The sequence below is a fragment of the Myotis daubentonii genome, chromosome 4 (genome assembly GCF_963259705.1).
Source record: "Myotis daubentonii chromosome 4, mMyoDau2.1, whole genome shotgun sequence".
NCBI lineage: Eukaryota > Metazoa > Chordata > Mammalia > Chiroptera > Vespertilionidae > Myotis > Myotis daubentonii.
The window spans coordinates 3,478,517-3,505,715 of record NC_081843.1 but is presented as its reverse complement, the minus strand read 5'-3'; the positions used below and the strand labels follow the sequence as shown (position 1 = coordinate 3,505,715).

Genomic DNA, 27,199 nt, shown 5'->3' with positions numbered 1-27,199 from the left:
CTGCTTGCCACCCCTCAGCCCGTCGGAAGTAGTGCCCTGTCTATGAGAGGAACCGCCTCCCTCGGGGATGCAGAGGGAACGGGGCAGCCAGTGGCTGTGCCATGGGTGGGCTCTCTGCCCAGCAGCTGCCACAGGGCCCACACGCTCCTACGGGACAGACACAGGAGGTCTCAACAGGGAAGACCCGGGGATGCCAAGTGGCTAAGTAAACAGCGGGAGTCCAGCTCTTACCAGCGGGTCTTTCTGTCCCTGAACCTGTGAGGTGGGCCGGGGTGCAGGAGAGGTCTGGACCGGGGGGAATGTGCCATGTGGGACCCACAGGACTGTGGCTGCGGCCGGGAGCTGGGCAGAGGCAGCCCTTTCCTAAGCCCACCTGGTGTGCAGCCCCCTGTTCGAGGTGGTGCACTCCCCCCCCCCCAATCCGTCTGCTATCCACTATCTCCCCCAAGAGGGTAGAGCCGCTGGCACTCACAGGCTCACTTCCTCCAGAGCGACCACTCACCCACCTCTGGGATGACAAGCCCTGGGCAGGCAGACAGGGGCAGGTGGTGAGGCCAGGTCAGTCCTGGGGCCCCGGAGGAGCAAAAGTTGAAGCCCAAACCCTCACCTTGTGCTTGCCATAGACGGCAGCCTCCTCTCAGGTGGTCGGGTGCAGCCGTGGGGTGCTGTGGGGCAACGGGGTGCCTCACTCCAGGCCTCCTTGGGGTCTGGCAGGAAACTCTGGGGAGGGCTGGCAGGTCCCGCCCCCCCATCCTCCCAGAAGCCGGCAGCCCCCAGGCCAGGGCAGGAAGGAGGAGCCAAGAGAGGGGAGGAGGAGGAGGGTGCACTGGGCCCCGAGGGCAACAGAGCTGCCACAGCCACAGGCTCTCCCGTGGGCAGAAAGCAACCCCCCCAGGGCCGCCCCGAAAGGGGCATCGTCCCTTTCCACTTCCCTTGTGACCCTCCACTCCAGGGACCAGCGCACCCTCTGACGGCCAGCAGCCCCTCTTGCCTTCAGGGTGGAGCAGTCAGAGCCGCTGGCCTTACCGAGCCCAGGCGCGGCCACAGGCAGGGAGGCCTCCTCCCGTGGAGCTGGCGCTGAGCGGCTGTGGCTCCCGCGCCTCCCGCGCCTCCCCGAGCTCAGGGCGAGTCTTCATGTGTCACTGCTGCTCCCGGCAGACCAGTGGGGCTGGGGGTGGACCCGACAGACCTGGCTGCTTGCCCAGTCAGCTCCCAGCCAGCGGGGCAGCCCAGGCCTGGGAGGTGGCTGGTGTGTGACCCCGGCACGCTCCACACAGGAGCAGCACTCCATTCCACAGGGACCAAGGCGCCAAGGGAACCTGGGCCCCAGGGCTCAGCAAGCCCCGGTGCAGCCCCGGGAGACCTGCCCCCCAGTGAGTGCACGTGCGAGGAGGAGGTCGTGGGGAGGTGTCGGAGGCGGTCGGGGATCCAAGCTGGCAGGTGGCTGCAGACCCCCCACAGCTCCCCGCCCTTCACCTGATCAGCGCCCGGCCCTGCGCCTGCGGCTCCACCTGCTGGCTACCCCCTGGCACTGGGCGCCTCACCCGCACGCGCCTCAGAGAGGAGGGCCCCCCCGCCCCCCCTCCCCTCCCCTGCAGCATGACCTCCGCATTGGCCAGGCTGCTCTGCGAGGTACCAACTCTGGATGGACCACCGCCACCCTAAAGTTGTGCTGCGGCACTGGCCCTCCACCTGCTGCTGCTGGCCGCGTCCCTCCCGTCTGCTCTGCGCAGCCCGAGGGCTCGGCCGCAGCAGCCCCTGGGCGTCTTCCCCCGCCTGAGGGAGCGCAGACACAATGTACAGACGCTGGCCGTGAAATACAACTGGGGAACACTGAACTCACCCTCACAGCAAACCAGAGCTACGTGAAATAAATTGTCTTAAAATGTTTACCCCCAAAACGCCACACGTCAGTGTTTCCCCTAGAGACTGACTGAGCATGGGGGCCCGAGCCGGCCTCAGTGACCCGCTTCCCCTGGCCTGCTCCACTCTGCACACCCAGCCGCCCTCCTGCCTGGGGAAGGGGCAGGGCCACTCCTGGCACAGCATCTCCTGGGGCTCACCCTGCTACCCCCAGAGGCGGAGGAGGCTGGGCCAGGCTCTCCAGCAGCCCCTCATCGCCTCCGCTCTTGACAACATCAAGGATGCCCCCACAGGGCCCAGGGGAAGGGAGGGGCACACGGCCGGCAGAGTCCACCCTCCCCAGGAACTCTTCTCACGGGCCGGCAGCTTCACAGCTGAGAACCGAAGAAAGGGACAGGCAGGGCCCCCAGCCTCTCGCCTGCACCACACATGGCAGCTCTCTGGCGGCCATGGTCACCTCTGCCCAGGGCAACAGCATCAGCAGGGGGCATGCCCCATACCCAACACAGACTGGCATTCGGGGGCACAGCTCCCAGCCTCAGCGGTGTTGGGGGCTGGTGGGAGGTGGCTCAAGCCTCCTCTGTCTCCTTGGGTTTCACATCACGGCCTCACCGTGTGATGGGCGCCTCTCTCTGCGTGTCTCCAGTCAAGCCCAGGCCAGCAGAACAGAGATTCCCGCCCCCCCCCCCCCCCCCCCGCCTGTGCGCAGGAGGTTCTCTGCTCCGGAGAAAGCAAATGGGTGCGCAGGGCCATTTTATTCCACTGGAAATCCATCCGGACAGGGCCCCTCTCCCTTGGTGCCCCCCTGGCTGCAGAGGCTGCCACCAGAGCTGTGCATGTCTGAGCTGGTGGCATCACGTCACCGTGTACAGCTCCTCCCGGTGGTTCTTACAGATCTGATAGCGGCAGGCGAGGCCCTGTGAGCAGGCCCAGGGCTCAGCACGCTTGTCCCGCGGGGGCAGCAGGAAGGCTGCGCTCCCCGCCAGCAGCATGTGCCAGATGCTGTGGGTATAGTAATAGTTGTCGCTGGTCATCATGGAAGCGTAGATGGCAATGGCCACGGCGGCCATGGAGATGCCGGGCAGGAGGTAGAAGGCCCAGCGCTGCCAGGAGGGCGGGTAGCAGCGCCGCCGGTGCCCGCAGCGGTACACCTGGGGAGAACCGTTGAGAGAGCACTGGCACGGGGCTGCAGCTGTACCTCCCAGGGGCCTGCCCACATCTGGGTAGCAGGACAAGGACGGGCAGTACTCATAAGGGGCTCCAGGGCATAGAGACCTGAGGTGTCCTCAGGCCTGGGCGAAGCCACACAAGGCCCTGAGCGCCAGGGCCAGGCCTCAGCACACGTGGGGGACTCCAACTCAGGACCAGCAACCTGGCCAGAGCCAGTGGCCAGCTCTCTCCTCCAGAGTGGGGGGTCTGTGGGGAGCTCCTTACCCACATGGTGACCATGACCACGATGGCAAAGAGGCAAGGCCCCATCGTGTTCCAGGCGCCCCTGCGGTCCAGCTGCAAGGTCATGGCCAACACCAGTGTGCCCAGGAGAAGCAGAACCTGAGTAAGACACAGGGACGACACAGGGTCACGGAGCCCAGGCCAGGGCCGTTCCTAATGGCATAAGGTCCAGCAGGAGCTGGTGGCTGGGGCGTGCTGGGCATCCTTCGCCCCCCCACTGCCCCCAGCACCCCGCCCGCCCCCTCGGAGCTGCTGGCACACTGCTCTGCTCCGCTGGTCGGGCGGAAGGCGCCCTCCTCTAGTTACTGACTCATCCTGAGGTTCAACTTAGCCAGGCAGGGCTCCAGGTCACATGTCTCCATCAGCCACGTCGGCTGTGGCAGAAAAAGTGCCACAGAGTTCTCAGCGCCCTGGGAGAGAGACGGGCTGGGAAGGCCCTGCCTCACCGTCTTCCACCTTCTCTCCCCAGAGCCCTCTGAGCAGCCTGCACAGTCCCTTCCAGTGCCAGAGGGAGGGTCGTTATGAAAGATGGGAGGTTTCTAACGGCAGCAGCCAAACCCTCTTTCTGGTCTCTCCCTCAGCATGCAAGGCCTCTGCTCCTTCAGAGACCAGCCTTGGGTGTGGGGAGGCACTCACATATTTCAGGGCGGCCTTCAGCCGCGCCATGCAGAGGATGGTGGCCCAGATGGACACCCCCGAGCCCAGGAAGTCACAGTACTGCAGGGTGTCGTAGCTCAGGATGCATAGCACAGCCTCCCCCGGCTGGTCGCAGGCGTGATAGAACTACAGGGTGGGGGGCAGTGAGCAGAGAGGTGCGGGGGCGGCCGTGGACACTCAGACCCCCCCCCCCCCCCCGCCCCCTGCCCTGCCCCAGGGAGCAGCAGCACACCGTGGAGAAGAACATGGTGTAGGCGTAGACGGAGGCCTCCACCAGGAGGCAGCGGTGCACAGAGAGGGCGATGGGGGCCAGGAACATGAGGTTGCTGAGGGTGAGCAGGAGCACGGCCGCCTGCTGCTGGGCCAAGGTCTGGGCGGTGCTGTTGTCTGTGCAGCTCCACCCACGCCAGCCTGTGGGCAGGGCAATGCTGAGTGGGCTGAGGGTGGGCAACTGAGGCCAGGCTAATGGGGGAGGCACCTCTGAACCTCAGGGCACGGCCTGGAGAGAAGTCCGTTTCTCACCGAGGAGCAGGCTGGGACAGGTGTGTGTAGGTGCAGGCATGTGTGGGTGGGTATAGGATAGTGTGGGCAGATGCAGACAGCTGTGGGGCTGCATGAGCAGGTGTAAAGAAGTGTGGGGCAAGTGTAGGGAGGTGTGGGGCAGATATGAGGCAGCTATGGGACAGGTGTGGGGCAGGTATATGGCACGTATGGGGCAGGTGTGGGCAATATGTGTGGGGCAGGTGTGGAGCAGGTGTGGACAGGTGTGGACAGGTAAGAGGCAGGTATGGAGCAGGTGCAGGCAGATGTGAGCGGGTGTGGGACATGTCTGTGGGCAGGTGTGGGCAGAGGAGGCCAAGTCAGGAGGCAGTCCCATCTCTGGGGGTGCCTTTCTGCCTGGGGGATGGGAGGTACATGGCAGGTGTGGAGAGAAGGCGTCTGCCCTCGCTCGGCGAGGGTGCGCTCAGCCTGGGCAGTGAGCTGGGCTCCTGGAGGAAGGCACAGGGCTGAGAAGCCAGGGACAGGAGTGCCCGGAGGCCCCGGGCTGGCCCTCACCTGCCTTGCAGCTGCAGCCCGCATACAGGTAGCCATGTCTGCGCAGCAGGAGGCACTGGCCGTATGGCCCGCAGTCGTTCAAGCAGGGCACCAAGGACAGGGCGGTCTCCACGAGCACCGAGGCCCCCTCACACCCCCTGGAGGAAGGGGCCCAGGAAGGCTGGCTGCGGGGCGTGCTGGCCAGCCTCCTGAGGCCTGCAGGAGGCCCGGCCCTGAGCCCTGGGAGACAGCAGCTGTGAGACACAGAAGCCAAGAGGCCCTTCCCCTCCGCACCACACTGCACCCAGCCTGTCTTGGGCTGTCCTGAGCCAGGCCCCTTCCCTGTGCCCTGACTCCCAGGGCTGCCTGAAGAGGGGTGCCCATTGGAGAAGGGGAGTCCTTCGTAACTCCCTGAAGGCAACTTACCTTGCGACTTGTAGGAAGCTGGGTCACTTGCACACTCAGACGCGGGCAGCCTGATCATGGCCCCGAACGCAATGACCCTGAACGCGGTGCCTCTGGTGGCCCCACGCCAGCCCCCAAGTTTACTTACTCAGGACTCTGAGGGCACAGGAGCTGCAGGGAGAGGTACCAGCTGTCCGTCTCTGGGTAGGGAACGGTAAGGTGGGCCTTGCGAGACACGGTGCTCAAAGACAGGGGATACCCCTGGAAGAAGGCTGCAGGGGGAGCAGGAGGCCTGGTGAGAGGTGGCCAGAGGGGCTGGCGGGTCCTCAGCCGGATGCTCCTGCCGTACCTGTGGTGCAGTTGAGCGCAGCGCTGAAGCTGAGGAAGGGCGAGGCAGCGTTCAGGCAGACCTTCACCCAGGTGTTGTTGGGCATCACACTCTACAAGGGGAGGCCGCGCAAATCAGCCCAAGTTCCCAGTCTGATGCTGCCACTGTCTGCGGCTCCACTGGCCCAGGGCCCCCAGGACCCTCCCCCCCCAGCCCACAACACCCAGCCTCTGACCCCGCCCGCAGTCCCATTTCCTCCCTTTCTGCAAGGGGTGCCCCTATCCGGCCCAATGCCTATTGGGGCCACCGCCACCCAGTGTCCATGATAAAGTCAACGCCCGAAGGCTGAGCAGCCTCACTCAGCCTGGAACTCTGTGCTGTGAGCTGCGCTGGGCCGAGCCCCACCTCATTGGCCCACAAGGCGATGGTGAGGGAGCCCCCGCTGTCCATGCCTGTGCTCAGCTGCAGCCGCATCACCGCAGGCACGTCCGACTGCACCAGCACCGAGGCCCTGTCCGGGGGCCTGAAGTGCACAGACACCACATCCACGTCTTCCCGCACGGCCTGGTAGCTCAGGAGGCAGAAGGGGCCGCCGCCCACATGGCTGCTCCCCGCCAGGCCCCGCCAGCCAGGCCCCGGGGGCAGCAGACCAGCAGATATGTTGCGGCTCTGGTTTGAAGTGTTCTGCAGAAGATGCTGGAAATTTACGATCCAAGGCCTGCAGGCTGTCAGGAGGACAAGGGCCCAGCTGGAGAAAGGGCTGGGGACCGAAGTCAGGGCAGAGCCACCCCAGCCTGCCTCCCCATGCAGCCCACCTGTGAGAGAAGCTACAGTGCTGAAAGCCACCAACACATGGGGCCCTGCCAGGCTCTTGGCTGTCACTTGCAACCACCGGTCCCAGGGCGGCGAGGGCAACAGCAGGCGGCAGGCCTGGGCGGGGCCAGGGCAGGTGAGCACCTTCTGGAAGTTGCTGGGCAGGGTAGCTGAGCCCACGGTGAGGTGCACGGGGCAGCCCCAGCTCCCGTTGGACACACAGCCCTGCAGCTCCAGCCGCAGCTCCTGGGTGAACTCGGGGATGAAGATTCTGCAGCCAAGGGGGTCGGGCTCGCTCAGGCTTTGTGGCTGCCAGTGACCCCCCTCACTGGTCACACTCACGGTGGCTGCCCCACTTCCCAGCAGAACCCCAAGACCCAGAACCCAGCCTCTCCCACGCGCAGGGAAGAAGTGGCAACACCCACCCCATCAACCGGGAGGCTGGGCCTCCCCCAAGCCCCCACTCACTTGAGGTAGCTGGGCTGGGAGAGGAGGGTCTGTGGCAAGGGTGTGTCAGGCTCCAGGATGGAGACCTCAACTACCCGCACGACCAGCATGTCAGGCTGGAAGATGTAGGCACAGGTGGGAATAAAGCCCTAGGGAGAGAAGGAGAGGTGGGGGAGGGGATTTCGTGGGCACGGGATGGGGCAGTACCAGATGGGAGGTGGGCTAGGCTGGGGTGGGGGAGGCAGGGCTGCAGCAGGGCCTTGGCAGGGTCTGTCCTGAGGAGGTAAATGCCAGGGACCAGCCATTCCCACATGGCTGTGTCCTGCCCCTCCAGCAGGAGAGCAGACCCCTCACCTTCACCTCAATCTTCTGGGATGAGGGGGGCAGGTGGGCAGCCACAAACCAGTCCCCAGGCGCCGGGTGGGAGACGTTGATGGAAGTGTTGCTCTGCAGCATCTTGATGAGGAAGGAGGGCTGCACGGAGGTGTTGGCAGGGAAGCTGGTACCCAGGGGGTTGATGACGGGAGGGGCGCCATAGCGGAAGTACCTGGAGGTGGGGATAGCAGGGCAGGCATCGGATGCGGGCGCTGGGCCGGGGCAGGCGCTGGGCCGGGGCGGACGGGCACCTACACGGTGATCTCCAGGTTGGCACAGGTGGGGCCGCCGCCCTGGGCCACCTGCAGCAGCCAGCGCAGCAGCACGGTGTCCGGGGGCACTCGGAAGCGGTAGAGTCTGGCGCTGCCGTACCAGCTGTAGAAAGACAGCTTCTGCGGGGACTGCGAGAACTGCTCAGACACCAGCCTGATGTCTGCGGGGAGAAGGCACTGTCAGCCAGACCCGGGGTGCCCCAAGGCGCCCCCACCTCCACGTGGGGGGCAAGCAGGGGACTCAGAGCCCTTCTGCCCTGCATGGCCCCAGAGAGAAAGGACGAGGGACCCAGGGTGGGCTGGGCTGCAGCCCGGGGATGCCAGCCTTCTAACTCTGACCTGGACAAAGCTCACAGTCCCCTCCAGCTCTGGCAGTTGCTTCTGGCAACTGGGCCCACTTGACAGGTGAGGGAGTTCAGGCCTGGAGGCTGGCCACCTGCTCAGCCCATGATGACATGGGACACAGAGGGACCGATGCCTGAGTCCCCTCACCCGGAGAGGTGGCAAGCAGAGACCTGGGGTGGAAGTCTGGCCAGCCGTGGGGACCTGGGGACAGCTGGCCCCGTTTCCTATGGGCATGTGCCCATACTGAGTGGCCCAGGGATAAGGCAGGGCCTATGGCAGACAGACACCCAGGGCCTCACCCGGGGCTCCGGGCCCCAGTCCCTGCAGCGACTCTCAGCCCCCCACCTCTCTGGCCCCAGTCCCTTGCTCCCTTCCCCTACATACTCCAAAAACGTGCCCTCACTGCTCACTCCGCCAGGCCAGCATTTCCTGGAGCAGCTCTGAGCACCTTCTGAGACTCAGCACAGAGTCTAGGCCCCAACCGCCCAGGCACAGCCTCCGCCAGAACCTGTGTCCAGGTCCTGCAGTGTAATCGCCTGCCCCGTGAGTGGGTGAGGGTGCCCACCCAGGCCCCTGCCTGGGCTCACAGAATACGCACACACTGCTGTCCTGTGGGTGGGAGGCCAGGCCTGGGCTGGGCCACCAGGTGCCTGAGCTGGATGGCAGGGATCCTGGCCCCAGGACCAGCCTCTCCACCCGTGTGACCTTGAGTGTCCCTCCCCCCTCTGGGTCCCAGTTTCCTCAGGATTCGGCAAAAGTGAACAGCACCTCCCTTTGGGGGCCCCTCCCTCCAAGGTCAATGAATGTTCAAGTGCTTCTGGAAGAAATGCACTGTGGACACAGCGGGGTGCGGCCTCACTCTCCTCCAGGCTGGGGGTGCCTCCCTCTACCCTGCTGGGAGAGTCGCTGCTCACACAACCCAGCAGCAGGCCCGGCCCTCAGTAAGAGCCAGGTGAGCCCGACGTGGGGTGAGGCTTCACATGGGGCACACGCCAGGCTTCCCAGGTGTCTGTGGGCCCAGGTCCCACTCACCAGTGGCTCGGAGCCACTGAACTGCAGACTTCTTCGAGGCCCCTACAGACCCTGGGATAACATGCCGGGGGCCAGAAGCCTAAGTGCTGGGAGGTGAGGATAGCTCCCCACACCCCTCAGGGGCGCACCTGGGGCTGAGAGAAATAGTCAGCCTCTGGTGGGCCCGAAGGGGAGCTCACATGCAGAGCGCAGCCCCTGACTGAGAGGACGGCCTCGCCCGCCAGCCCTGGAGCACCAGCCTGAGGACACTTGGAGCCCAGCTGGTGGCTGGGAAGTTTCAGCAGGTGCACAAGAGACCAGAGACAGGCTCAAGGTCACCCTAAGACGCAGTGGTCCCCACTCCCGGGGCTACACAGCCCTTCCCAGCACCCCATTTCCTATGGGCATGTCCCATCTCCCTGCCCCAGATGCTCACTCTGTTACCTTGATGAACATAGCCCGTCATGAACACATCAGCCTCAGCCGGATGTGGAAGTCACATCTCTGAGAACAGGAGCAAGGGCGCATGCACCCCGCCCTGCTCCGCAGCCCCCTCCAAGGACACAGGGCTCGGGGAGGACAAAGCAAGTCCCTGAGCCTGTGCTGGGAACCCGAGTGAGGGCGCCCTGTCCCACGCTCTCCACACCGGGACACAGGACCGGGCACTCCCATCGCTTCCGGAAGCCCGGCTGCACTGCCCCAGGTTCCCGGCCCCATAAATCGCCCACCGGTGGCCCTCACCCATCCCTACCCCCGATGGAGAAAAAGGAGAAAACAAGGTGGCAGGAGCTAATGGAGCAATGTAATCAGGAGTCATCTCCGGAAACTGCTTTCATTTCAAGCTCAGAAACCAGAGGCGCAGTCCTCGGAGAAACAGGAGCTTGGAGGAGCAAGATGTCAGGAAAGGAGGGGCTGCGAGCAGCAAACCCAGGAGCTCTCCCAGGCCATGCTGGGTCGGCAGTCTAACTGCTTGGGGAGGGGCACCGGGGCCTGGCAGCCCTGCCAGCCTGGCCACATGGCCCTCCTGGAGTCCCAGGCCATTAGGCATCAGGGGAGTTCACTCAACATCCCCAAGCCCCGGGCAGAGCCCCGATGGGCCACCATCCTGGGTCACGGAAGGCTGGGGCCTCTCAAGGGGGCAGAAATGCAAATGGAGGGACACAAGTTCACCGACGCGGTAAAGTGCCTTTTCCTCCACAGCGCCCTCTCCTCCCAGCTCCCAGGGCGCCTGCCAGTCCTCCGGGAAGTGAGGCAGCTGTGAAAGTGACTGCAGGGGCTGGAGGTCACCGTGGGCGGGGTGGCAACATGACACCCACCTGGGCCCCTACTCCAGGGTCTATGCAACTTTCTCCCAACCAGACGGGGGACCCCTGGCATCACACTGCCTAACCCTTCGTTTCAGCAGCCTCTCAGATGGGTCCCCGCAGACCGCACCCGTCATTCCGACCAGAAGGTGTCGGAGAAGGAAGAGAGAGGGAGGGCGCCTGCCGGGGCCGTTTGCCCGAGCCTCGCCCTGGGGACAGAGGAGGGTCGGACGCGTCCTTTACACCCCGACCGCTCGCCCACGCAAGGGACTGACCTGGCACTGCGCCCGCGCCAGGGGAGCGCACAGGTGCCCCCGTGAGCGTACAGGTGCCCCCGGTCAGAGCGCAGGTGCCCCCGGTGAGTCACAATCCCGGCCCCACCCCCCTTCTCCCCCGCCCCGCGCCCCGCGCCCCGTGCCCGGATGGCGCCCACGAGCCCGCTCACCTCTGTGACCGCCGTGGCCCGCCGCGGCCGGAGGCGGCCGAGCGAGCAGCAGCAGCAGCAGCGGCCCCGCCACCGCCGCCCGCGCCGCGTCCCCGGCCCAGGTCCCAGCCCGGCCCATGGCTGTGCGCTCCGCCCGGCGCTACTCGGCCCGCGTCCCCGACCGCCTGCCCCCGCCGCCCGGGCAGCCGCCGCCCCGGGCTCCCATCGTCCCGGCCGGTCCCGACACCGCGCCTGGCACTTCCGCCTGCCAGGCCCCGCCCCGCCGGGAGCCGCCGGGAGCCGCCGGGAGCCGCGGGGAGCCGGGGGACGCGGAGCGCGGAGCGAGGGGCGCGGGGAGCGCGCAGCGAAGGGATAGGGATCGGAAGGAGGACGCGGGCGGGGGTGCGACCGGGGCGGGGTCAATGCGGGGTCAGGGGCAGCGCGGGACTGGGGGCGAGGTGGGGTCAGGAACCATATGGGGTCAGGGCAGCGCGGAGCGGGGCGTGATGCTAACTCTGGAGGGACACGGGGACCCGCGGCGCGGGGCCGGGTCGGGTGTGGGAAGTAAGCGCGGTCCTGAGCCAAGGTGGGCACGGGGGCGTGCGGAGAACAGTGGGCCAGGAGGCGGTCGCAGATTGGGGCCGGCTGGGAACCGCGCGGGCCGGGGTGTTCGCGGGCCGGGATGTGGCGGGAATTCCAAGCGCGAACTAGACCGCGCGGGAGGTGCGGGCGGCAGGGGAGGATCAGAGAGCCCCACACCTTCCTGGAGGCGCTGGGTGGCCCCACGCGACGCGAGTCAGAGGGGCTCTGGCGGAGACGCCCCCACTTCTGCCTCCAGGGCTGGGCCGCTGCTGTCGCTCCACCAGGGCGCTACCAGTGAGTGTAACCCCCCCCCCCCACACACACACACACAAAATAAATCTTATACTCCCCAGGAAAAAAAAACACCAAACCAAAACCCCCCAAACACACAGATGAAGGCTGAAAGGCTCCGTGACGTCAACTTAGAAACATTCACACCGGTGATCCTAGGACAGCCTGCCTGCGTTTATTTGAGCCAAACCCTCCGCAGCTGCGGGGAAGGCCAAGTGGCAGGAGACAGTGCACCGGAGTGGCGGTTGCACTCGTTCTATTCATTACATCAAAGAGGAGGCGGAAGGGGTGACATGAACTCCATTGGCCGTAGGTTAGGGGGTGGGAGAAAGCAAAGTGGGGGAACCTCTGGGATTGGATAAAAAGTAAAACGTTAGACACACTTTCTTTTGCTAAGTGCGTGCAGGACAGTTAACAGGCATCAATTAACTCAATGACAAGGAGGGGATTTGTGGACTCTGCAGAGCGCTGCCTGTGCTTTGAGGGGTCTGGAAAGAGAAACATTACTTAGACATTCCAAACATGTGTTATCATGGGTGCAAAAAGGCCATATGTAGGCTCAGTTCAGGCCAAGATTGACCTTTGTCAGGGAAAATACAGGCCTAGGCCATGACTACCCACCGCAAACTGCTTTTATTTAAAAAGTCTTAATTTCAGACTATACCTTGTGGTCACTTCAGGTCTGAGTTTGTAAGGCTGCCACACAGGCCGCCCTGAGCTGCCAGGTTAGCACGGGGCCATGTGGGAATGTCACAGTGGTGAGTGGGACTAACTCCTCGGCCTTTACACCAGGACCCCAAACACGAAATGCTCAGAGGCTAGAAGAAAACCTGGGTTAAGAAGAGAGTCTTGGGGAAGTGAAGGCATTTCTAAATATGGCCCCAAACTTAGAGGCAGGACTGGAAAACAACTAGGCGAAAATGTTAAAAACAAGCTGTGAACCAAAGAGGACGCGCTTTGCCCCTGGTATTACAAAGGGCCAATCTCAGTAAGATCAATAAAGAGCTCCTACACATCTAAGAGAAAATGCCCGAGTCCCACACAAAACCATCGGATATTCCTGGAAAGGAAATGCAAATGAACAGGAGCAGGCTCCCTCCTCCCTCCTTAGAAATTTAAATTCAAATTAAAAAGCTGCCCTTTTCTCTTTCACCTAACAAATCTGCAGAGATCAGAAGGTAATCACCCCAGAAGGGTGACACTCTGAGCCTCTGAGTATGTAGCCTCCCCCAGTCACCCTCTGCGGTGCCTTTTCCCTGGAGACGTTCCCAGCAGTTTACCCAGATCTTGGCCCTCGGGGGATGGACATTTGATTCGTGAATTCCCACACCGTGACTCAGACACTGTTCTAACAGTGCACCTGCAGCAGGAAGCTGGAAGCGCTGTGTTCTGGTTGGAAATGATCTACACATCACTATAGCTCAGCAAAGGAAAGGGCTGAAGTGTGTTCACAAAGCTGCCACTTTTATAGGAAATTTAAACAAAGCCAAAAAAAAAAAAAAAAAGCCCACAGTATTTTATTTGCATGTTTCAAAGGCATGAATGACTGCAAGTGTCAGCAGTTTTCCCTGGAGGCGGGAACCAGGTGGCTAGGGATGGGGGTGGGGCGTTGCTATGCCTGTTTGTACCTTTTGGACTTTATACTGGGTTTGGGGGTTGAGGGCTCACTAGAGGGGAGAAAGGAGGAGCTGACCCACCAAGCCCAGGGCCAGTGAGGAGTGGAGGGTGGAGGCCTGGGGGGAGGAAGCCAGAGTGTTCACTACAGAGCCCTTTGTCCTTGGGCATCCTGCAAGGCCCCCTCACCCTGGCAGCAGGGGGTGGGGACAGCGCTTCTGCTGCTCTGAATGTGAAGGGAGGGAGGCCCGCTCCGGTTTGGCTGAGCTGTGAGTTTAGTGCACTGTGCTGACCCAGTCATGTGGGGACGTTCCATCCAAGCCCACCCCCTGCCCCAGGCTGGGCTCCGGGCCCCTCACCGCCCCCATTTCTCCTAGGGCCTCCCTGAGCGTCCCCCTCAGTGTGAGGTCCCTGTGCTCAGGTTCTCTACCAGGGAGGAGGGGAGACAGCAGATGCCCCCACCCTCACCCCAGTGCTCCATCTAGGGGGCTGGTTAACTTGTAAATGAATAAGGAGCCCTAGACTGGAGAGCCGAGCCCTCTGCTGAGTAACTGCATTGGCACGGGAAGAACCCTGGAACCCACCTTGCAGGGCTTCACATTCCAGACGGGCAACGGAGGCCAGCCACAGAGGTTCTGCCGAGAGGCACTTGCGCACACACAGTCTGTATTCTCTCTCACAGCACACAGCAGAAGGCACTCCAACCAGATCAGGTGGCCAGCTGCCAAGAACAAAACGACTCAAATGTTTTAAAGGAGACTTAGAACACATCCCTTAGAGTACAGAGATGGGAAAGAATATCTTAAGCAAGATGAATAGGGAACTGGGCAAACAATGAAGGAAAAGTTACTTATTTGACTACATTAAATAAATGTTATCCTATATAATAAAAGACTAATATGCAAATTGTCCCCTTGGGAGTTCTATGGACCAGTTTGACCACTTGCTATGACGTGTGTTGACCACCAGAGGGCAGTGCGGAATGAAGGAAGGCACTAGGTGGCAGCTGGCAGTGGGGGCGGGGGGGGGGGGGGTGCGGGGGAAGGAAGGCCCTTATCGGCCCTGATCGCAGGCCAGGCCTAGGGACCCTACCTGTGCACCAATTTAGTGCACCGGGCCTCTAGTGTAAGTATAAGTATGAAAGTAAACAGTAGGATACAAGTCATCGATTAAGTCAAAAGGCAAATGGGAGAAAATATGTCCTATGCATAAAGTGATGCTGGAGGAATGGATGGGCCAGATTTCCCAGATGGGAGTGGGAATGAGGTCCTTGAGAAATCTTCAGAAAATGAATGTCCTAAGATTCGCACAGGGGGATGGGATATGGAAGAAAGTCTTCATGGCGTGGAGTTACATTTCCTGGGTTCCAATGTCTTCTGCCCCTTAAGCCAGTCCTGGAAAAGGTGCACTGGGGTTTCAGCAGAGCCAGGAGCAAGGCCAGTGTCCAGAGCTTCCGTCCCGTGATGCAGTGGGTGTGGTTCTGCATCCGGCTAGTTAAAGTCTGTTAGTCCAGGTGTGGAGTCCAGCATGGCCCTGCGCCATGTGGGTACAGAGGAGCACATCCCCGGCCACAGGAGCCCAAAGAGGGAGAAGAGAATGCGAGCTGCTGTTACTTGGCTGTTTAAGTATTCAGGTATTGTGCTTGCAATGGCCACCCCATCCTGGCCATTACCTGTTTCCAGGTGTGACTGACAGGTAGGCACCTTCCCACGTCACTCAGACCTCACTGGGTATGCATCTTTTGTCCAGTCGCTTCCCCCAGCAATTAGCGGCAAACAGACTTGGGAAGTGTTACATGCAGCTTTGGGTAAAGCTATATAAATGACATATCCATGTAATTTGGTCTCTCCTTTCACTCCTTTCCTGTTAAATATTAACCAGATTATTACAGAGGTATCAAAAGGATTAATATACTTAAGATAGAGAGGAAATTTACACATTGAAAAAAAAACAAAAGAAAAATTGACACAGGATATAAAGTCAGTTTACAGAAGAAAATGAGAAAAGAGGCAAATAGCATGCAATATGTGAAATGCTGCTCAGTTGAATGTGTCTTTTTTTTAAAAGACATATATTTTATTGATTTTTTTACAGAGAGGAAGGGAGAGGGATAGAGAGTTAGAAACATCGATGAGAGAGAAGCATCCATCAGCTGCTTCCTACACACCCCCTACTGGGGATGTGCCCAAAACCAAGGTACATGCCCTTGACCAGAATCGAACCTGGGACCCTTCAGTCCTCAGGCTGATGCTCTATCCAGTGAGCCAAACCGGCCAGGGTGCATGTGTCTTGATACAAATTAAAACAAGACACCTTGTCAAAAGCAGCACAGTAGCCCCAGGATGCAGCACCTCTCACTCTGCTGGGGTGAAGGTGAACTCCCCAACTTTTTGAAGGTTACTGTGGCAACATTAAAATGTAATAGAAAACACAAAGACCTAAGGCAGATGCAAGGGTGTAGGCTACAGAAGTGCTCGGAGTTGTGAAACAGATTAGTGTGGGAGCCCTGTCCAGAGTACACCGGATGCTCAAGGCCACGCTGAGCATGGGAATCCTAATCAGGATGTTCAAAGCTACTTTGCTATATGCAGGTGCAAAAGCAAGGACACAGCAAGCTCTGCACTGCACAGGTGCCCTGGTTGTCCCTGACAGCAGCACCATGTGGGCAGCTCCTGGCTGTGAGCTGCTCTGGTGGAGGCAGGCAGTGTAGCCCAGATGGCATCTGGGTCCTGGCAGGGGAACAGGCCCGGAGACATGAAAGGGCAAGGTGCATCCCTGAACCTCCTCTTCTAAAGGAGGGCCCCCTGGACCCGGGGGCGGACTCTGGTTGCCATGAAACCAGATGGGGTGCAGCGGTGGCTTGTTGGGGATGTGACCTGGCATTTTGAGAGGAGGGGCTTCAAGCTGGTGGGGATGGAGATGCTTCAGGTACCAGACTCTCGGCCTGTGGGTGTCCCTCAGTGCTCGGCCCTCATGTCAGCCTTGCTCCAGGAGGAGTGTCCTGTTGGAAGAAGGGGCGGGTGGAGAGGTGGAGGCGGTATCTCCTGCACTGCTGTGCTTGGCATGCCCGCTTGTGTAATTGTTGTCTGCAGGCACTGTCCCAGGGCCCACTGGGGTTCTCTCTCCAGGGGCTCCTCTAACTCCTTCTCCCAATGCCGCTCAGGCGCCAGAGAGCGTCCTTGCTGAGCACTACCATGACCTTTGGAGGAAGCCTTCTACCCAGCCCTCATCAGCTACATGAGCTCTGCCCCGTGGTGGCCATGGCATGGCCTGGTGGAAGGGGTGGAGGGCCCTGGACTGAGCCCAGAGCTGCTGAGCCCTTGGTGATCCCCACTCCTGACCTTTATCCCTGTGCTGCAGTCTGGGAAGGCTCCCATGTGGTCTGCACCTCAAGGGCCATGATAGGACGCACGGACTCAGTGAGGCTGCCCCCCCCCCCCCCACCATTCGAGGCGACTTCAGCTTCTGCAGCAGCAGGTACAGGGGCCCTGGCACACTCAGACACAAGCTCATTGGTTTGCTGGGCAAAAGTTAAGCCAGAAGAGACCTTTGATGTGGGACATCACACCCACTGCTTGCTAGTCTCAGGGAGATAAAGCATTCCCTGAGTGTTGTGTATGTACTCTGTCATCATTGTCTGTTGTCTGACTCTATCTTGCCTGATACCCCGAGGGAAGACTGGTGGGAAAATGAGGCTCCCATTGTTGCTGGGAAGTAACAATCTGGGCTGGTCCATGAGGTGGTGGGTCAGAGCCGAGGCCAGGATGGATCCCAGTTTTCTAGCTCCCCTCTTCTTCCTCTCCCCTCTGCATCATCACCCAGCTGCTCCTCTGGCCAGCAGGAGAGCAGCAGCTGTTCTCAGGACCCTGATGCATGCAGAAGCCTATTCCTTACCTCTGTGACCTTCCACCTGGCACAGGACCAGAAGGCAACAATCCACACCAGAGGCACCATGGAGGGGCCCAGAGGGAGAGCTGGCTCTGGTTCCAGAGCAATGAGCTGGTGGACTGGGCTGCCCACATTCACCCAGACCCCACCACCCCATCCATAGAACAGAGCCCACCCTGTGCTCTGCCGTCTGCCCCAGGCCCCTCCCTGCTCACCCCTGCCCTAGGTCAGAGAGGCTGACCCAACCCTACGTGCCCTTTGGTATCCTGAGCCAGCGAGAGACTTTCTGAACCAAATACCAGGCTGCCTGCGGCGTCTCCAAAGGTGGGTAGTCTCCCCTCCCCTCCCCCACAGGGAGACATGAAAACTCACTGTGCTGTGCTTTGGCAGGTGGCTCTGTTGGTTGGAGTGTTGTCTTGTGCACTGAAAGGTTACAGGTCCGATTCCTGGTCAGGGCACATACCTAGATTGTGGGTTCGATCCCCAGGCCAAGTACATAGGGGAGGCAGCCAGCCAGTGTTTCTCTCTCACCTCTCTCTCTCTCTCTCTCTCTCTCTCTCTCTCCCCCCTTTCTCGTTCTCTCCCTTTTTCTTGCTCTCAAATATACACACACACACACACACACACACACACACACACACACACTCAGGTGAGGATTAAAAAAAATTCATTGTGCTAGCCCTAGCCAGTTTGGCTCAGTGGACAGAGCCTTGGCCTGTAGACCAAAGGGTCCCAGGTTTGATTCTGGTCAAGGGCATGTACCTCAGTTGCAGGCTCCTTGGGGCTCGTGCAGGAGGCAACCGATTGGTGTGTTTTTCTCACATCAATATTTCTCTCTGTCTTTTGCTCTCTCTTCCACTCTTTTTAAATATCAATGGAAAAATATCCTTGGGTGAGGATTAAAAAATAGCTATCTATATATACACTAATAAAAGAGAAACATGCAAATTGGTGTCACTCCGCTATGCCCACCAGCCAATCAGAGCAACTATGAAAATTAACCCAACAAAGATGGCGGTTAATTTGCATATGTAGGCACGGACTGAAGACTGAAGACTGAAGAGGATTGGCTTCTCCGCTGTGGCCGGACCAAAGGCCTGGGTCCTGGGTGCCAGAGGAAAACCAGTGCCAGCAGCCAGGGGAAGGAAGGCCTATTGTGCGAATCTCCATGCAATGGGTTTCTAGTCCTATCTAATAAAAGAGTAATATGCAAATTGACTATCACTCCAACACACAAGAAGGCTGCCCCCATGTGGACACAAGATGGCCAGCAGGGGAGCGCAGTTGGGAGTGACCAGGCCTGCAGGGGAGGGAAGTTAGGGGCAATTGGGCTGGCAAGGGAGCAGTTAGGTGTCAATCAGGCTGGCAGGGGAGTGGTTAGGGGGTGATCAGGTTGGCAGGCAGAAGTGGTTAGGGGCAATCAGGCAGGCAGGCAGGCGAGCGGTTGGGAGCCAGCAGTCCTGGATTGTGAGAGGGATGTCCGACTGCCCGGGCATCCCTTGAGGGGTCCCAGATGGGAGAGTGTGCAGGCTGGGCTGAGGGACACACACACCTCCCGTGCACGAATTTCATGCACCAGGCCTCTAGTCCTATCCAATAAAAGAGAAACATGGTAATTAGCGTACGACTGCTACCCTTCCCATTGGCTAATCAGGGCGATATGCAAATTAACTGCCAGCCAAGATGGCGGCCGGCAGCCAGGCAGCTTGAAACTAACATGAGGCTTGCTTGCTTCAGTGACGGAGGACTCCAACGTTCCCCGCCTGCCTTGCCGGCCTCTGAACTTGCAGTTTGAAGCATAGTTACAAAAATAGAAGCTAAACAAAACCCCAGAAACCTGCTTTCAGCTAGCCGGGATCTCAGAGCTGGAGTTGATACAGAGTTTCGATTATAGAACCCAAACAAACCAGATACCTGCTTTCAGCAGCAGAGGCCTCAGAGCAGGAGCCAGAGCTAAAGCTGGCGCAGAATTAAAAAAAAAGAAAAAAAGGAGCAGTTGGGAACTTCAGTTACCTGCCAGCCTGAAAACAGCCCTCAGCCCCTCACCCAGACTGGCCAGGCACTCCAGTGGGGACCCCCACCCGGAAGGGTGTGTGACCAGCTGCAAACAGCCATCATCCCCTCACCCAGGCTGGCCAGGCACCCCAGTGGGGACCCCCACCCTGATCCAGGACACCCTTCAGGGCAAACCAGCCGGCCCCCACCCATGCACCAGGCCTCTATGCTATATAGTAAAAGGGTAATATGCCTCCCAGCACCGGGATCAGCAGAGCTGAGAGGCCTCCCAGCACCGGGATCAGTGTGACAGGGGGCAGCGCCCAAACCCTCTGATCGCCCTGCGGCTCTGTGTGTGACAGGGGGCAGGGCCACAACCTCCCTATTCGCCCTGCTCTGCGAGTGACAGGGGAAGGCGCCCCAACCCCTTGGTCAGCCCTGCTCTGTGCCTGATAGGGGGGAGCTCCCCAACCCCCTGATCGCTCTGCGGCTCTGTGTGTGACAGGGTGCGGTGCCCCAATGGCCTCCCCCCCCACGGGCCCTGCTCTGTGTGTGATGGGGTAGAGCCATAACCTCCCCATCGGCCCTGCCCTGAGTGTGAGAGTGGCGGCGCCCCAAGCCCCTGATCGGCCCTGCTCTGTGGGTGATAGAGGGCGGCGCCCCAACCCCCTGATGGGCCCTGCTCTGTGGGTGACAGGATACGGAGCCCCAACCCCCCCATTGGCCCTGCTCTGTGCGTGACAGGGGGCAGCACCCCAACCCCCTGATTGGCCCTGCTCTGTGCATGACAGGGGGTGGCGCCAAAACCTCCCCATCGACCCTGCCTTGAGTGTGACAGGGGGCGGTGCCCCAACCCCCCAATCGGCCCTACCCTGAGCGTGACTGAGGGTGGCATCGCAACCTCCCGATCCGCCCTGCTCTGTGCATGACAGGGGGCGGTGCCTCAACTCCCCAATTGGCCCTGCTCTGAGCCCGACCAGGGGCTGCACCTAGGGATTGGGCCTGCCCTCTGCCACCCGGGAGCAGGCCTAAGCCAGCAGGTCATTATCTCCCGAGGGGTCCCAGACTGCGAGGGCACAGGCCGGGCCGAGGGACCCCCTCCCCCCAGAGTGCACAAATTTTTGTGCACCGGGCCTCTAGTACATATATAAAAGCCTAAGTGACAGAACGACCAGTTGGCCGATTGCTATGAGCTGCCTCCTGGTGGTCAATGTGCTCTCACAGCCAACCTCCTGCAGCTGGCCAACCTCACACGGTCTCTTCCCCCAGCTGGCCAGTCCTCCCCACCTCCCATTGGCCCTGATTGCCAGCCAGGCCAAGGGACCCCACCCTGCATGAATTCATGCACCAGGTCTCTCTCTCTCTCTCTCTCTCTCTCTCTCTCTCTCTCTCTCTCTCTCTATATATATATATATATATATATATATATAAATATATATAAATTAATTGTGCTAAGCATGGGGGTGGAGCGCTCATCAGGGCTAGGTTCAAGTGAGGCCCTTTGAGAGCAGCACTGACGCTTACCACCTCATCATCAGCAGGGGATCAATAACTGCTGAGTGTAGGAGTCAGGCAGGGGGCCAGTAACCTCCAACTGGAAATTGGGGGAATCCAAGCTGCGCCCTGGAGCTGGTGCTGCCCCAGCCCCACTCGGTCTGATTCTACTGAAGGAGGAGCTGCTCTCTTGGGCAGGACTGGGGGGTGTCAGGAAGGGGTGCTGGGGAGGTGGTGACGGAGACCACCTCAGGATGAACAACCTGGTACCTATGCCGCCGCGCCCCCCCCCCCCTCCCCGCATGGCTGCATGCAGCTGACCAAGCTGCCTGGTATCCATGTCTTTTCACATGGGCACTGCATCTCACCCTCACCCTGGCTCCCTATGCCCTACTCCATTGTGACGGGTACTGGACTGTGGACGAAGAGGGCCACCTGCTAACCTGACCAGTTCAGGGCAGAGACCTAAAGTGACCACAAAGGATGGTCTGAAATTAAAACTTTTTAAACTAAAAAGCAGTTTATGGTGGGTAGTGATGTCCTACGCCAGTATCTTCCCTGATAAAGGTCAATCTTTACCTGAACTGAGCCTACGTATTGCCTTTTTGCATCCATGATAACGTATCGTTGGAATATCAAAGTAATTTTCCTTTTTCTAGACCCCTCAAAGCACAGGCAGTGCTGAGGAGCCCACAAATCCCCTCCTTGTCATTGAGTTAATTGATGCCTGTTAACTGTCCTGCACCCACTTAAGTAAAAGGAGTATGTGTCTATCATTTTACTTTTTACCCAATCCCAGAGACCCCCCACTTTGCTTTCTCCCGCCTCCCTAATCTATCACCAATGGATTTCATGTAACCCATTCATGCCTTCTCTTTTGATTGTCTCCTCTTTTTTTAAAAAAATATTTCTATTGATTCAGAGGGGGGGGGGGATAGAGAGAGAGAGAGAGAGAGAGAGAGAGAGAGAGAGAGAGAGAGATCAGTGATGATAGAGAATCACTGATCGACTGCCTCCTGCACACCCCCTACTGGGGATCAAGTCCCCAACCTGAGCATGTGCCCTGAATGGGAATTCAACTGTGACCTCCTGGTTCATAGGTCTACGCTCAACCACTGAGCCACGCCCACAGGGCTGGCAGTTTTTGTTTGCAGCTTGATGGAGGTATAATTGGCATACAATAAACTGTTTATGTAAAGTGTATAACTGGCAAGTTCTGACCTATGTCTGTACCTGTGCAGCCGTCACAGTCACTGTAAGGAACAGACCCATCACCGGCAAACCTGTCCTCCAGTCCCTTGGTAGCCCTCCCCCTGCAGGAGACAAGGCTCCATGAGGGGGGATCGATGGCATCTGGCTGAAAGGTGGGGGTAGGAGAAAGAGGCGGTGGGTCCAGGACCCCTTTTTAGGGGCCCAGTGCAGGCTGTTTGGTGGCCCTGCCTCCTTCCTCCCCTGGCCCCTGTCACAGGCTGTGGCAGGTCCCTCTTTCTTCTCTAGAACAGAGCTCAGTCTCTCTCCCGCTGTCCATTAGCAGGGCCACCGAGGCCGCCCCTGGCCAGCTGCCCCAAAGCCCCTGCAGGAGGCTCCAGGTGACAATGGCTGGCTCAGCCCTGGGCGTCGCGCTCTGGGCGCAGAGCCCTCATGGTCCTCGTGGCTTATTGAGGGAGGGCCTGCCACACGCAGCGGGAACTGTCCCCATTGGGAGGGGCTCCTTCAGACAGCACCCGCCCAGAGCCTGCTCCCCAAATATCTATCTGAGCTCCCAACACCACTCCACCTTTGACAAAAATTACTTTCAAATATTTCAATAGAATGGTGGATAGAGGTGACCTGACAAACAGGTGAGGAAAGAACAGATAGTTTGGGGAAAACTGGTTCATTCAGTGAGAAAAACCAAGTATAGGTCCCCCACCTTATATCACAGTGAAACAGGAACTCCAAACGCATTGCAGACACAGCGTGAGTCCTGGCTGCTGCGGCTCCCGGGGCTGGGGAGTCCTGTGCAAGGAAGGGCTGCCAGTTCTATTCGGGTTTGATCCAGATGGGGCAAGTATGTAAAGCTACGGATCTATGTTCGAAGATGTTTCCCTCATACATCAATGTTTCTCTCTCTCTCTCTCTCTCTCTCTCTCTCTCTCTCTCTCTCTCTCTCTCTCTCTCTCTCTCTCGCCCTTGCTCTAAAATCAGTAAAACATATCCCCAGATGAGGATTTAAAAAAAATCCTCATAGTGTGGAAGGGAAAACTATACTAGTAAGCACAGGAACATATCTTTGAGACTGGGTAGACAATTTATTTACAAAATTTTAAAAGTGTTTAATTATAAAATTCCTAAAATATGTGGACAAGATTTAATAACAAGACAATAAAAACAGATAACAATGTGTCCCCACCAGGCTCACCAGAGCCTGACCCGCTGCCCTCTGCTCCCAGCCCATCTGTCTTTTAAGGAAATGAATTTACAGGAAGAGCTAGATTTCCCCTCATCCTTTCCTCCCCTGTCCCCGCAATGTGAGGCCCCTGCTCATTTTGGTGCTTTTACAACAAACAAAGGTGCTTGAAAACAACAGATGCCACGGAGGCTGTGCTTTTAGATTCTGCAACTTGCATTTTCACTTGTGGATGTCTGCCCACGCCCATGTGGCAGAGTTGGCTCATTCATGGACATGGCTAAATAGTATCCCTTTACATAGGCTGCCCTCCGCCACTCACCAGTCTCTTCATGGAACTGTGAAAACCAGTGCTGCACAACACCCTCTCCGCTCTCCCCTGCACCTCTGAGCACCCCTTCCTCTCTCTGCCTCCTGCACCTCTGAGCACCCCTTCCTCTCTCCTCCTCCTGTACCTCTGAGCACCCCTTCCTCTCTCCGCCTCCTGCACTTCTGAGCACCCCTTCCTCCCTCCTCCTCCTGCACCTCTGAGCACCCCTTCCTCTCTCCCTCCTCCTGCACCTCTGAGCACCCCTTCCTCTCTCCTCCTCCTGCACCTCTGAGCACCCCTTCCTCTCTCCCTCCTCCTGCACCTCTGAGCACCCCTTCCTCTCTCCCTCCTCCTGCACCTCTGAGCACCCCTTCCTCTCTCCCTCCTCCTGCACCTCTGAGCACCCCTTCCTCCCTCCTCCTCCTGCACCTCTGAGCACCCCTTCCTCTCTCCTCCTCCTGCACCTCTGAGCACCCCTTCCTCTCTCCCTCCTCCTGCACCTCTGAGCACCCCTTCCTCCCTCCTCCTCCTGCACCTCTGAGCACCCCTTCCTCCCTCCTCCTCCTGCACCTCTGAGCACCCCTTCCTCTCTCCTCCTCCTGTACCTCTGAGCACCCCTTCCTCTCTCCTCCTCCTGCACCTCTGAGCACCCCTTCCTCTCTCCTCCTCCTGCACCTCTGAGCACCCCTTCCTCTCTCCTCCTCCTGTACCTCTGAGCACCCCTTCCTCTCTCTGCCTCCTGCACCTCTGAGCACCCCTTCCTCTCTCCTCCTCCTGCACCTCTGAGCACCCCTTCCTCTCTCTGCCTCCTGCACCTCTGAGCACCCCTTCCTCTCTCCTCCTCCTGCACCTCTGAGCACCCCTTCCTCTCTCCTCCTCCTGTACCTCTGAGCACCCCTTCCTCTCTCCGCCTCCTGCACCTCTGAGCACCCCTTCCTCCCTCCTCCTCCTGCACCTCTGAGCACCCCTTCCTCTCTCCTCCTCCTGCACCTCTGAGCACCCCTTCCTCTCTCCGCCTCCTGCACCTCTGAGCACCCCTTCCTCTCTCCGCCTCCTGCACCTCTGAGCACCCCTTCCTCTCTCCGCCTCCTGCACCTCTGAGCACCCCTTCCTCTCTCCTCCTCCTGTACCTCTGAGCACCCCTTCATCTCTCCCTCTGGACCTATGCAATGGTAGGCAAGAAGTGGAAGTGCTGTATTAATAATGTGAGCCCCCATACTCTGCTGGGATCAGACTTAATTTTTACTCTGGTGTCAAATGCTCTTTATTCATTCCCTTAGTACCAATGTGGCTCAGCGTCTTGTTTGTGTTTATTGGCCACTGGGGCTTCCTCCTCGGGAACTGCTTATTCATATTCAGTGCTCCTTTTGTACTGGGAGGCTGTTGCGTTGCTACGGACTGAATGTTGGCCCCCAAATTCGCTGGTTGAGGACCTAACCCCCAATTTGATGTTATTTGGAGAGGGAGCCTTTGAGAGGTCATTAGAGTTAGTTGAGGTCATGGGAGTGGGGCCCCAGTGATGGGATTAGTGCTCCTATAGGAAGAGGAAGAGAGAAATGGCTCTCTCTGTCCCATGTGAGGATACACCTAGAAGGAAGCCCTCATCACATGCCAAGAAGAGAGGTCTCACCAGGAACTAATTTGCTGCCATCTTGAGCTTGGATAAAATTAGTTGGCTACTCAAAATTAAAGATTTCTGGCCTGGCCGGTGTAGCTCAGTGGTTGAGTGTTGACCCATGCACCAGGAGGTTACCAGTTTGATTCCCAGTTAGGGCACATTGCCAGGGTTTCGGGCTCAAGCAGGAGGCAGCCGATCGATGTTTCGTTCTCATCTATATTTCTCTCTCTCTCCCTCTCCCTTCCTTGCTCTCTAAAAATCAATAAAAGCATATATTTTTAAAAAGATTTCTGTTTAATCTTCCCAACAGACAGAGTTCATGAAAGGGTCACAGGTAAGGAGAAGATATTTGCACCATCAAAAACTGATGAGGGGCCCTAGCTGGGTTTGCTCAGTGGATAGAGCGTCAGCCTGCGGACTGAAGGGTCCCAGGTTCGATTCCAGCCAAGGGTACATGCCTGGGTTGTGGGCTTGATCCCCAGTAGGGGGCATGCAGGAGGCAGCCGATCAATGATTCTCTCTCATCATTGATGTTTCTATCTCTCTCTCCCTCTCCCTTCCTCTCTGAAATCAATAAAGAAATGTATTTGCCCTAGCCGGTTTGGCTCAGTGGATAGAGCCTTGGCCTTTGGACTAAAGGGTCCTGGGTTCGATTCCGGTCAAGGGCATGTACTTCCATTACAGGCTTCCTGCCCTGGTTGGGGGCATGTGGGAGGCAACCAATTGATGTGTCTCTATCACATGGGTGTTTCTCTCTGTCTCTCCCTCTCCCTTCCACTCTCTAAAAATCAATGGAAAAAATATCCTCGGATGAGGATAAAAATAAATAAATAAATAAATAAATAAATAAATAAATAACACATATTATAACATTTAAAAAAAGAAATATATTTAAAAATACTTTAAAAAACTGATGAAGGATTTTATCTAAAGAAAAAGTCAGAGAATCTAATAGAAAAATAAGCAAATGCTACGACGGGGCAATTTACAGATGTGAGATCAAGTTGGTCAAGTCGGCCCAACAGTGTAAGAAACAGCGTAAGAAATGTTAGCATTCAGTGAAGTTTGAATAAGAGAAGATGAGATGCCATTTTAAGTTCATCAGACTAGAAATCATATGTAATGTTTACTATAATTTTGGTGTATTTCCTCCTGGTTTTAAAACATGTATTAATAGAGTTGTGATCGAATTGAACTTCGCCTGTACCCGCCCCCACCCCCACCTCTGTCAGTGGCCAGAGCTCACCCAGCCGATGGGGAGGCCCTGTGCTGACTAAGGTTTCCTGACCCACTTTGCCTGCACTCCCCTGCGGTCCCACAGGGCTGTGCTGCACACCAGGAACCTCTGAGTCACCTTCCTTCCCCCACAGGCAAGGTCACCAGGGAGGAGGGTCAGGAGGCCCCCTGCCTAGAGAGCTCCAAGGATATGTTTATCCCAAGTAACTTCAGCAGGAAACATTCACAGAGCAAAGTTTTCGCAGACATTCACTCAGGCCCCAAACCAACAGAGGTGAGCGCACCCCATCCTCCCGTCCTCCTCTGCGTACCTGACACCTGGTTGAATTCAAACGTGTACAGGAGTGGGCATGGAGGAGTCAGTCAAAATGGCAGCGGGGGCTGTGTCCTGAGCTGGTTCATCTCATCTGGAATGTTACCCATCAAAAGGGACCCATGAGGTCTGAATGACCCAGAATGGTCACTTTTTAAAATATATATTTTTTTACTGATTTCAGAGAGGAAAGGAGAGAGAGAGAGATACTAGTAGAAACACCAATGATGTGAGAGAACCATTGATCAGTTGCCGCCTGTGTGCCCCACACAGGGGAAAGAAACACTTTTTCACAGGCTTAACAAAAGGTCTCCGTGTTTGGCCACGCGTGCCTTCGGTTAGAAGTGAGATGAAAAGCTGCAGCCCTGGCGCATGCCCTGACCGAATCGATCTGTCAGGATTGTCACTTGTAATGTTTCACACCAGTCTCCTGAATGGTCAGAGCAGGAAGAGGCATGCTCGCGGTGCCCATCGGGCTGCATTTTGGCACATCAGCCAGCCACGGGACGCAGGGTTTTGGGAATTAGCACAGCAGAAGGAAGAGTGCTGCTTTTCTGTTTGTTTTTAACCTCACACATTAACACCCTTATTTAGAGAGGCTCACACACTACAACTACCTCTGGAAATTGTATCTGGTCAAAGGCATCAGTCCCATTTCGGATTCTTGCCAAAATGGAGCTGTTTTTCTCTGAACACAGTATTTTCCCGATGAGAGCATGCAGCTCTTAAAAGAAGCTG

At 58.3% G+C, this 27,199-nt stretch overlaps 1 protein-coding gene across 2 annotated transcripts; it reads right to left on the bottom strand.

Annotated features, from left to right (window-relative positions):
• Positions 1-1,855: 1,855 nt before the first annotated feature.
• LOC132232626 (post-GPI attachment to proteins factor 6-like) lies at positions 1,856-10,938 on the bottom strand. Of its 2 annotated transcripts, none has more exons than XM_059691994.1 (13): positions 10,753-10,938; positions 7,631-7,808; positions 7,355-7,547; positions 7,022-7,149; positions 6,556-6,824; positions 6,146-6,465; positions 5,762-5,852; positions 5,561-5,684; positions 5,029-5,261; positions 4,205-4,383; positions 3,952-4,098; positions 3,298-3,414; positions 1,856-3,014 (listed from the first exon to the last, which is right to left on the bottom strand). In XM_059691994.1, exons 1-13 carry the CDS (start codon positions 10,868-10,870, stop codon positions 2,718-2,720), a joined length of 2,394 nt encoding a protein of 797 aa, XP_059547977.1. In that variant the 5' UTR covers positions 10,871-10,938; the 3' UTR covers positions 1,856-2,717. The 2 variants fall into 2 exon arrangements, with proteins under 2 accessions (XP_059547977.1, XP_059547978.1); XM_059691995.1 differs by having other exon boundaries at positions 5,029-5,165; positions 10,753-10,936.
• Between the last annotated feature and the right edge of the window lie 16,261 nt (positions 10,939-27,199).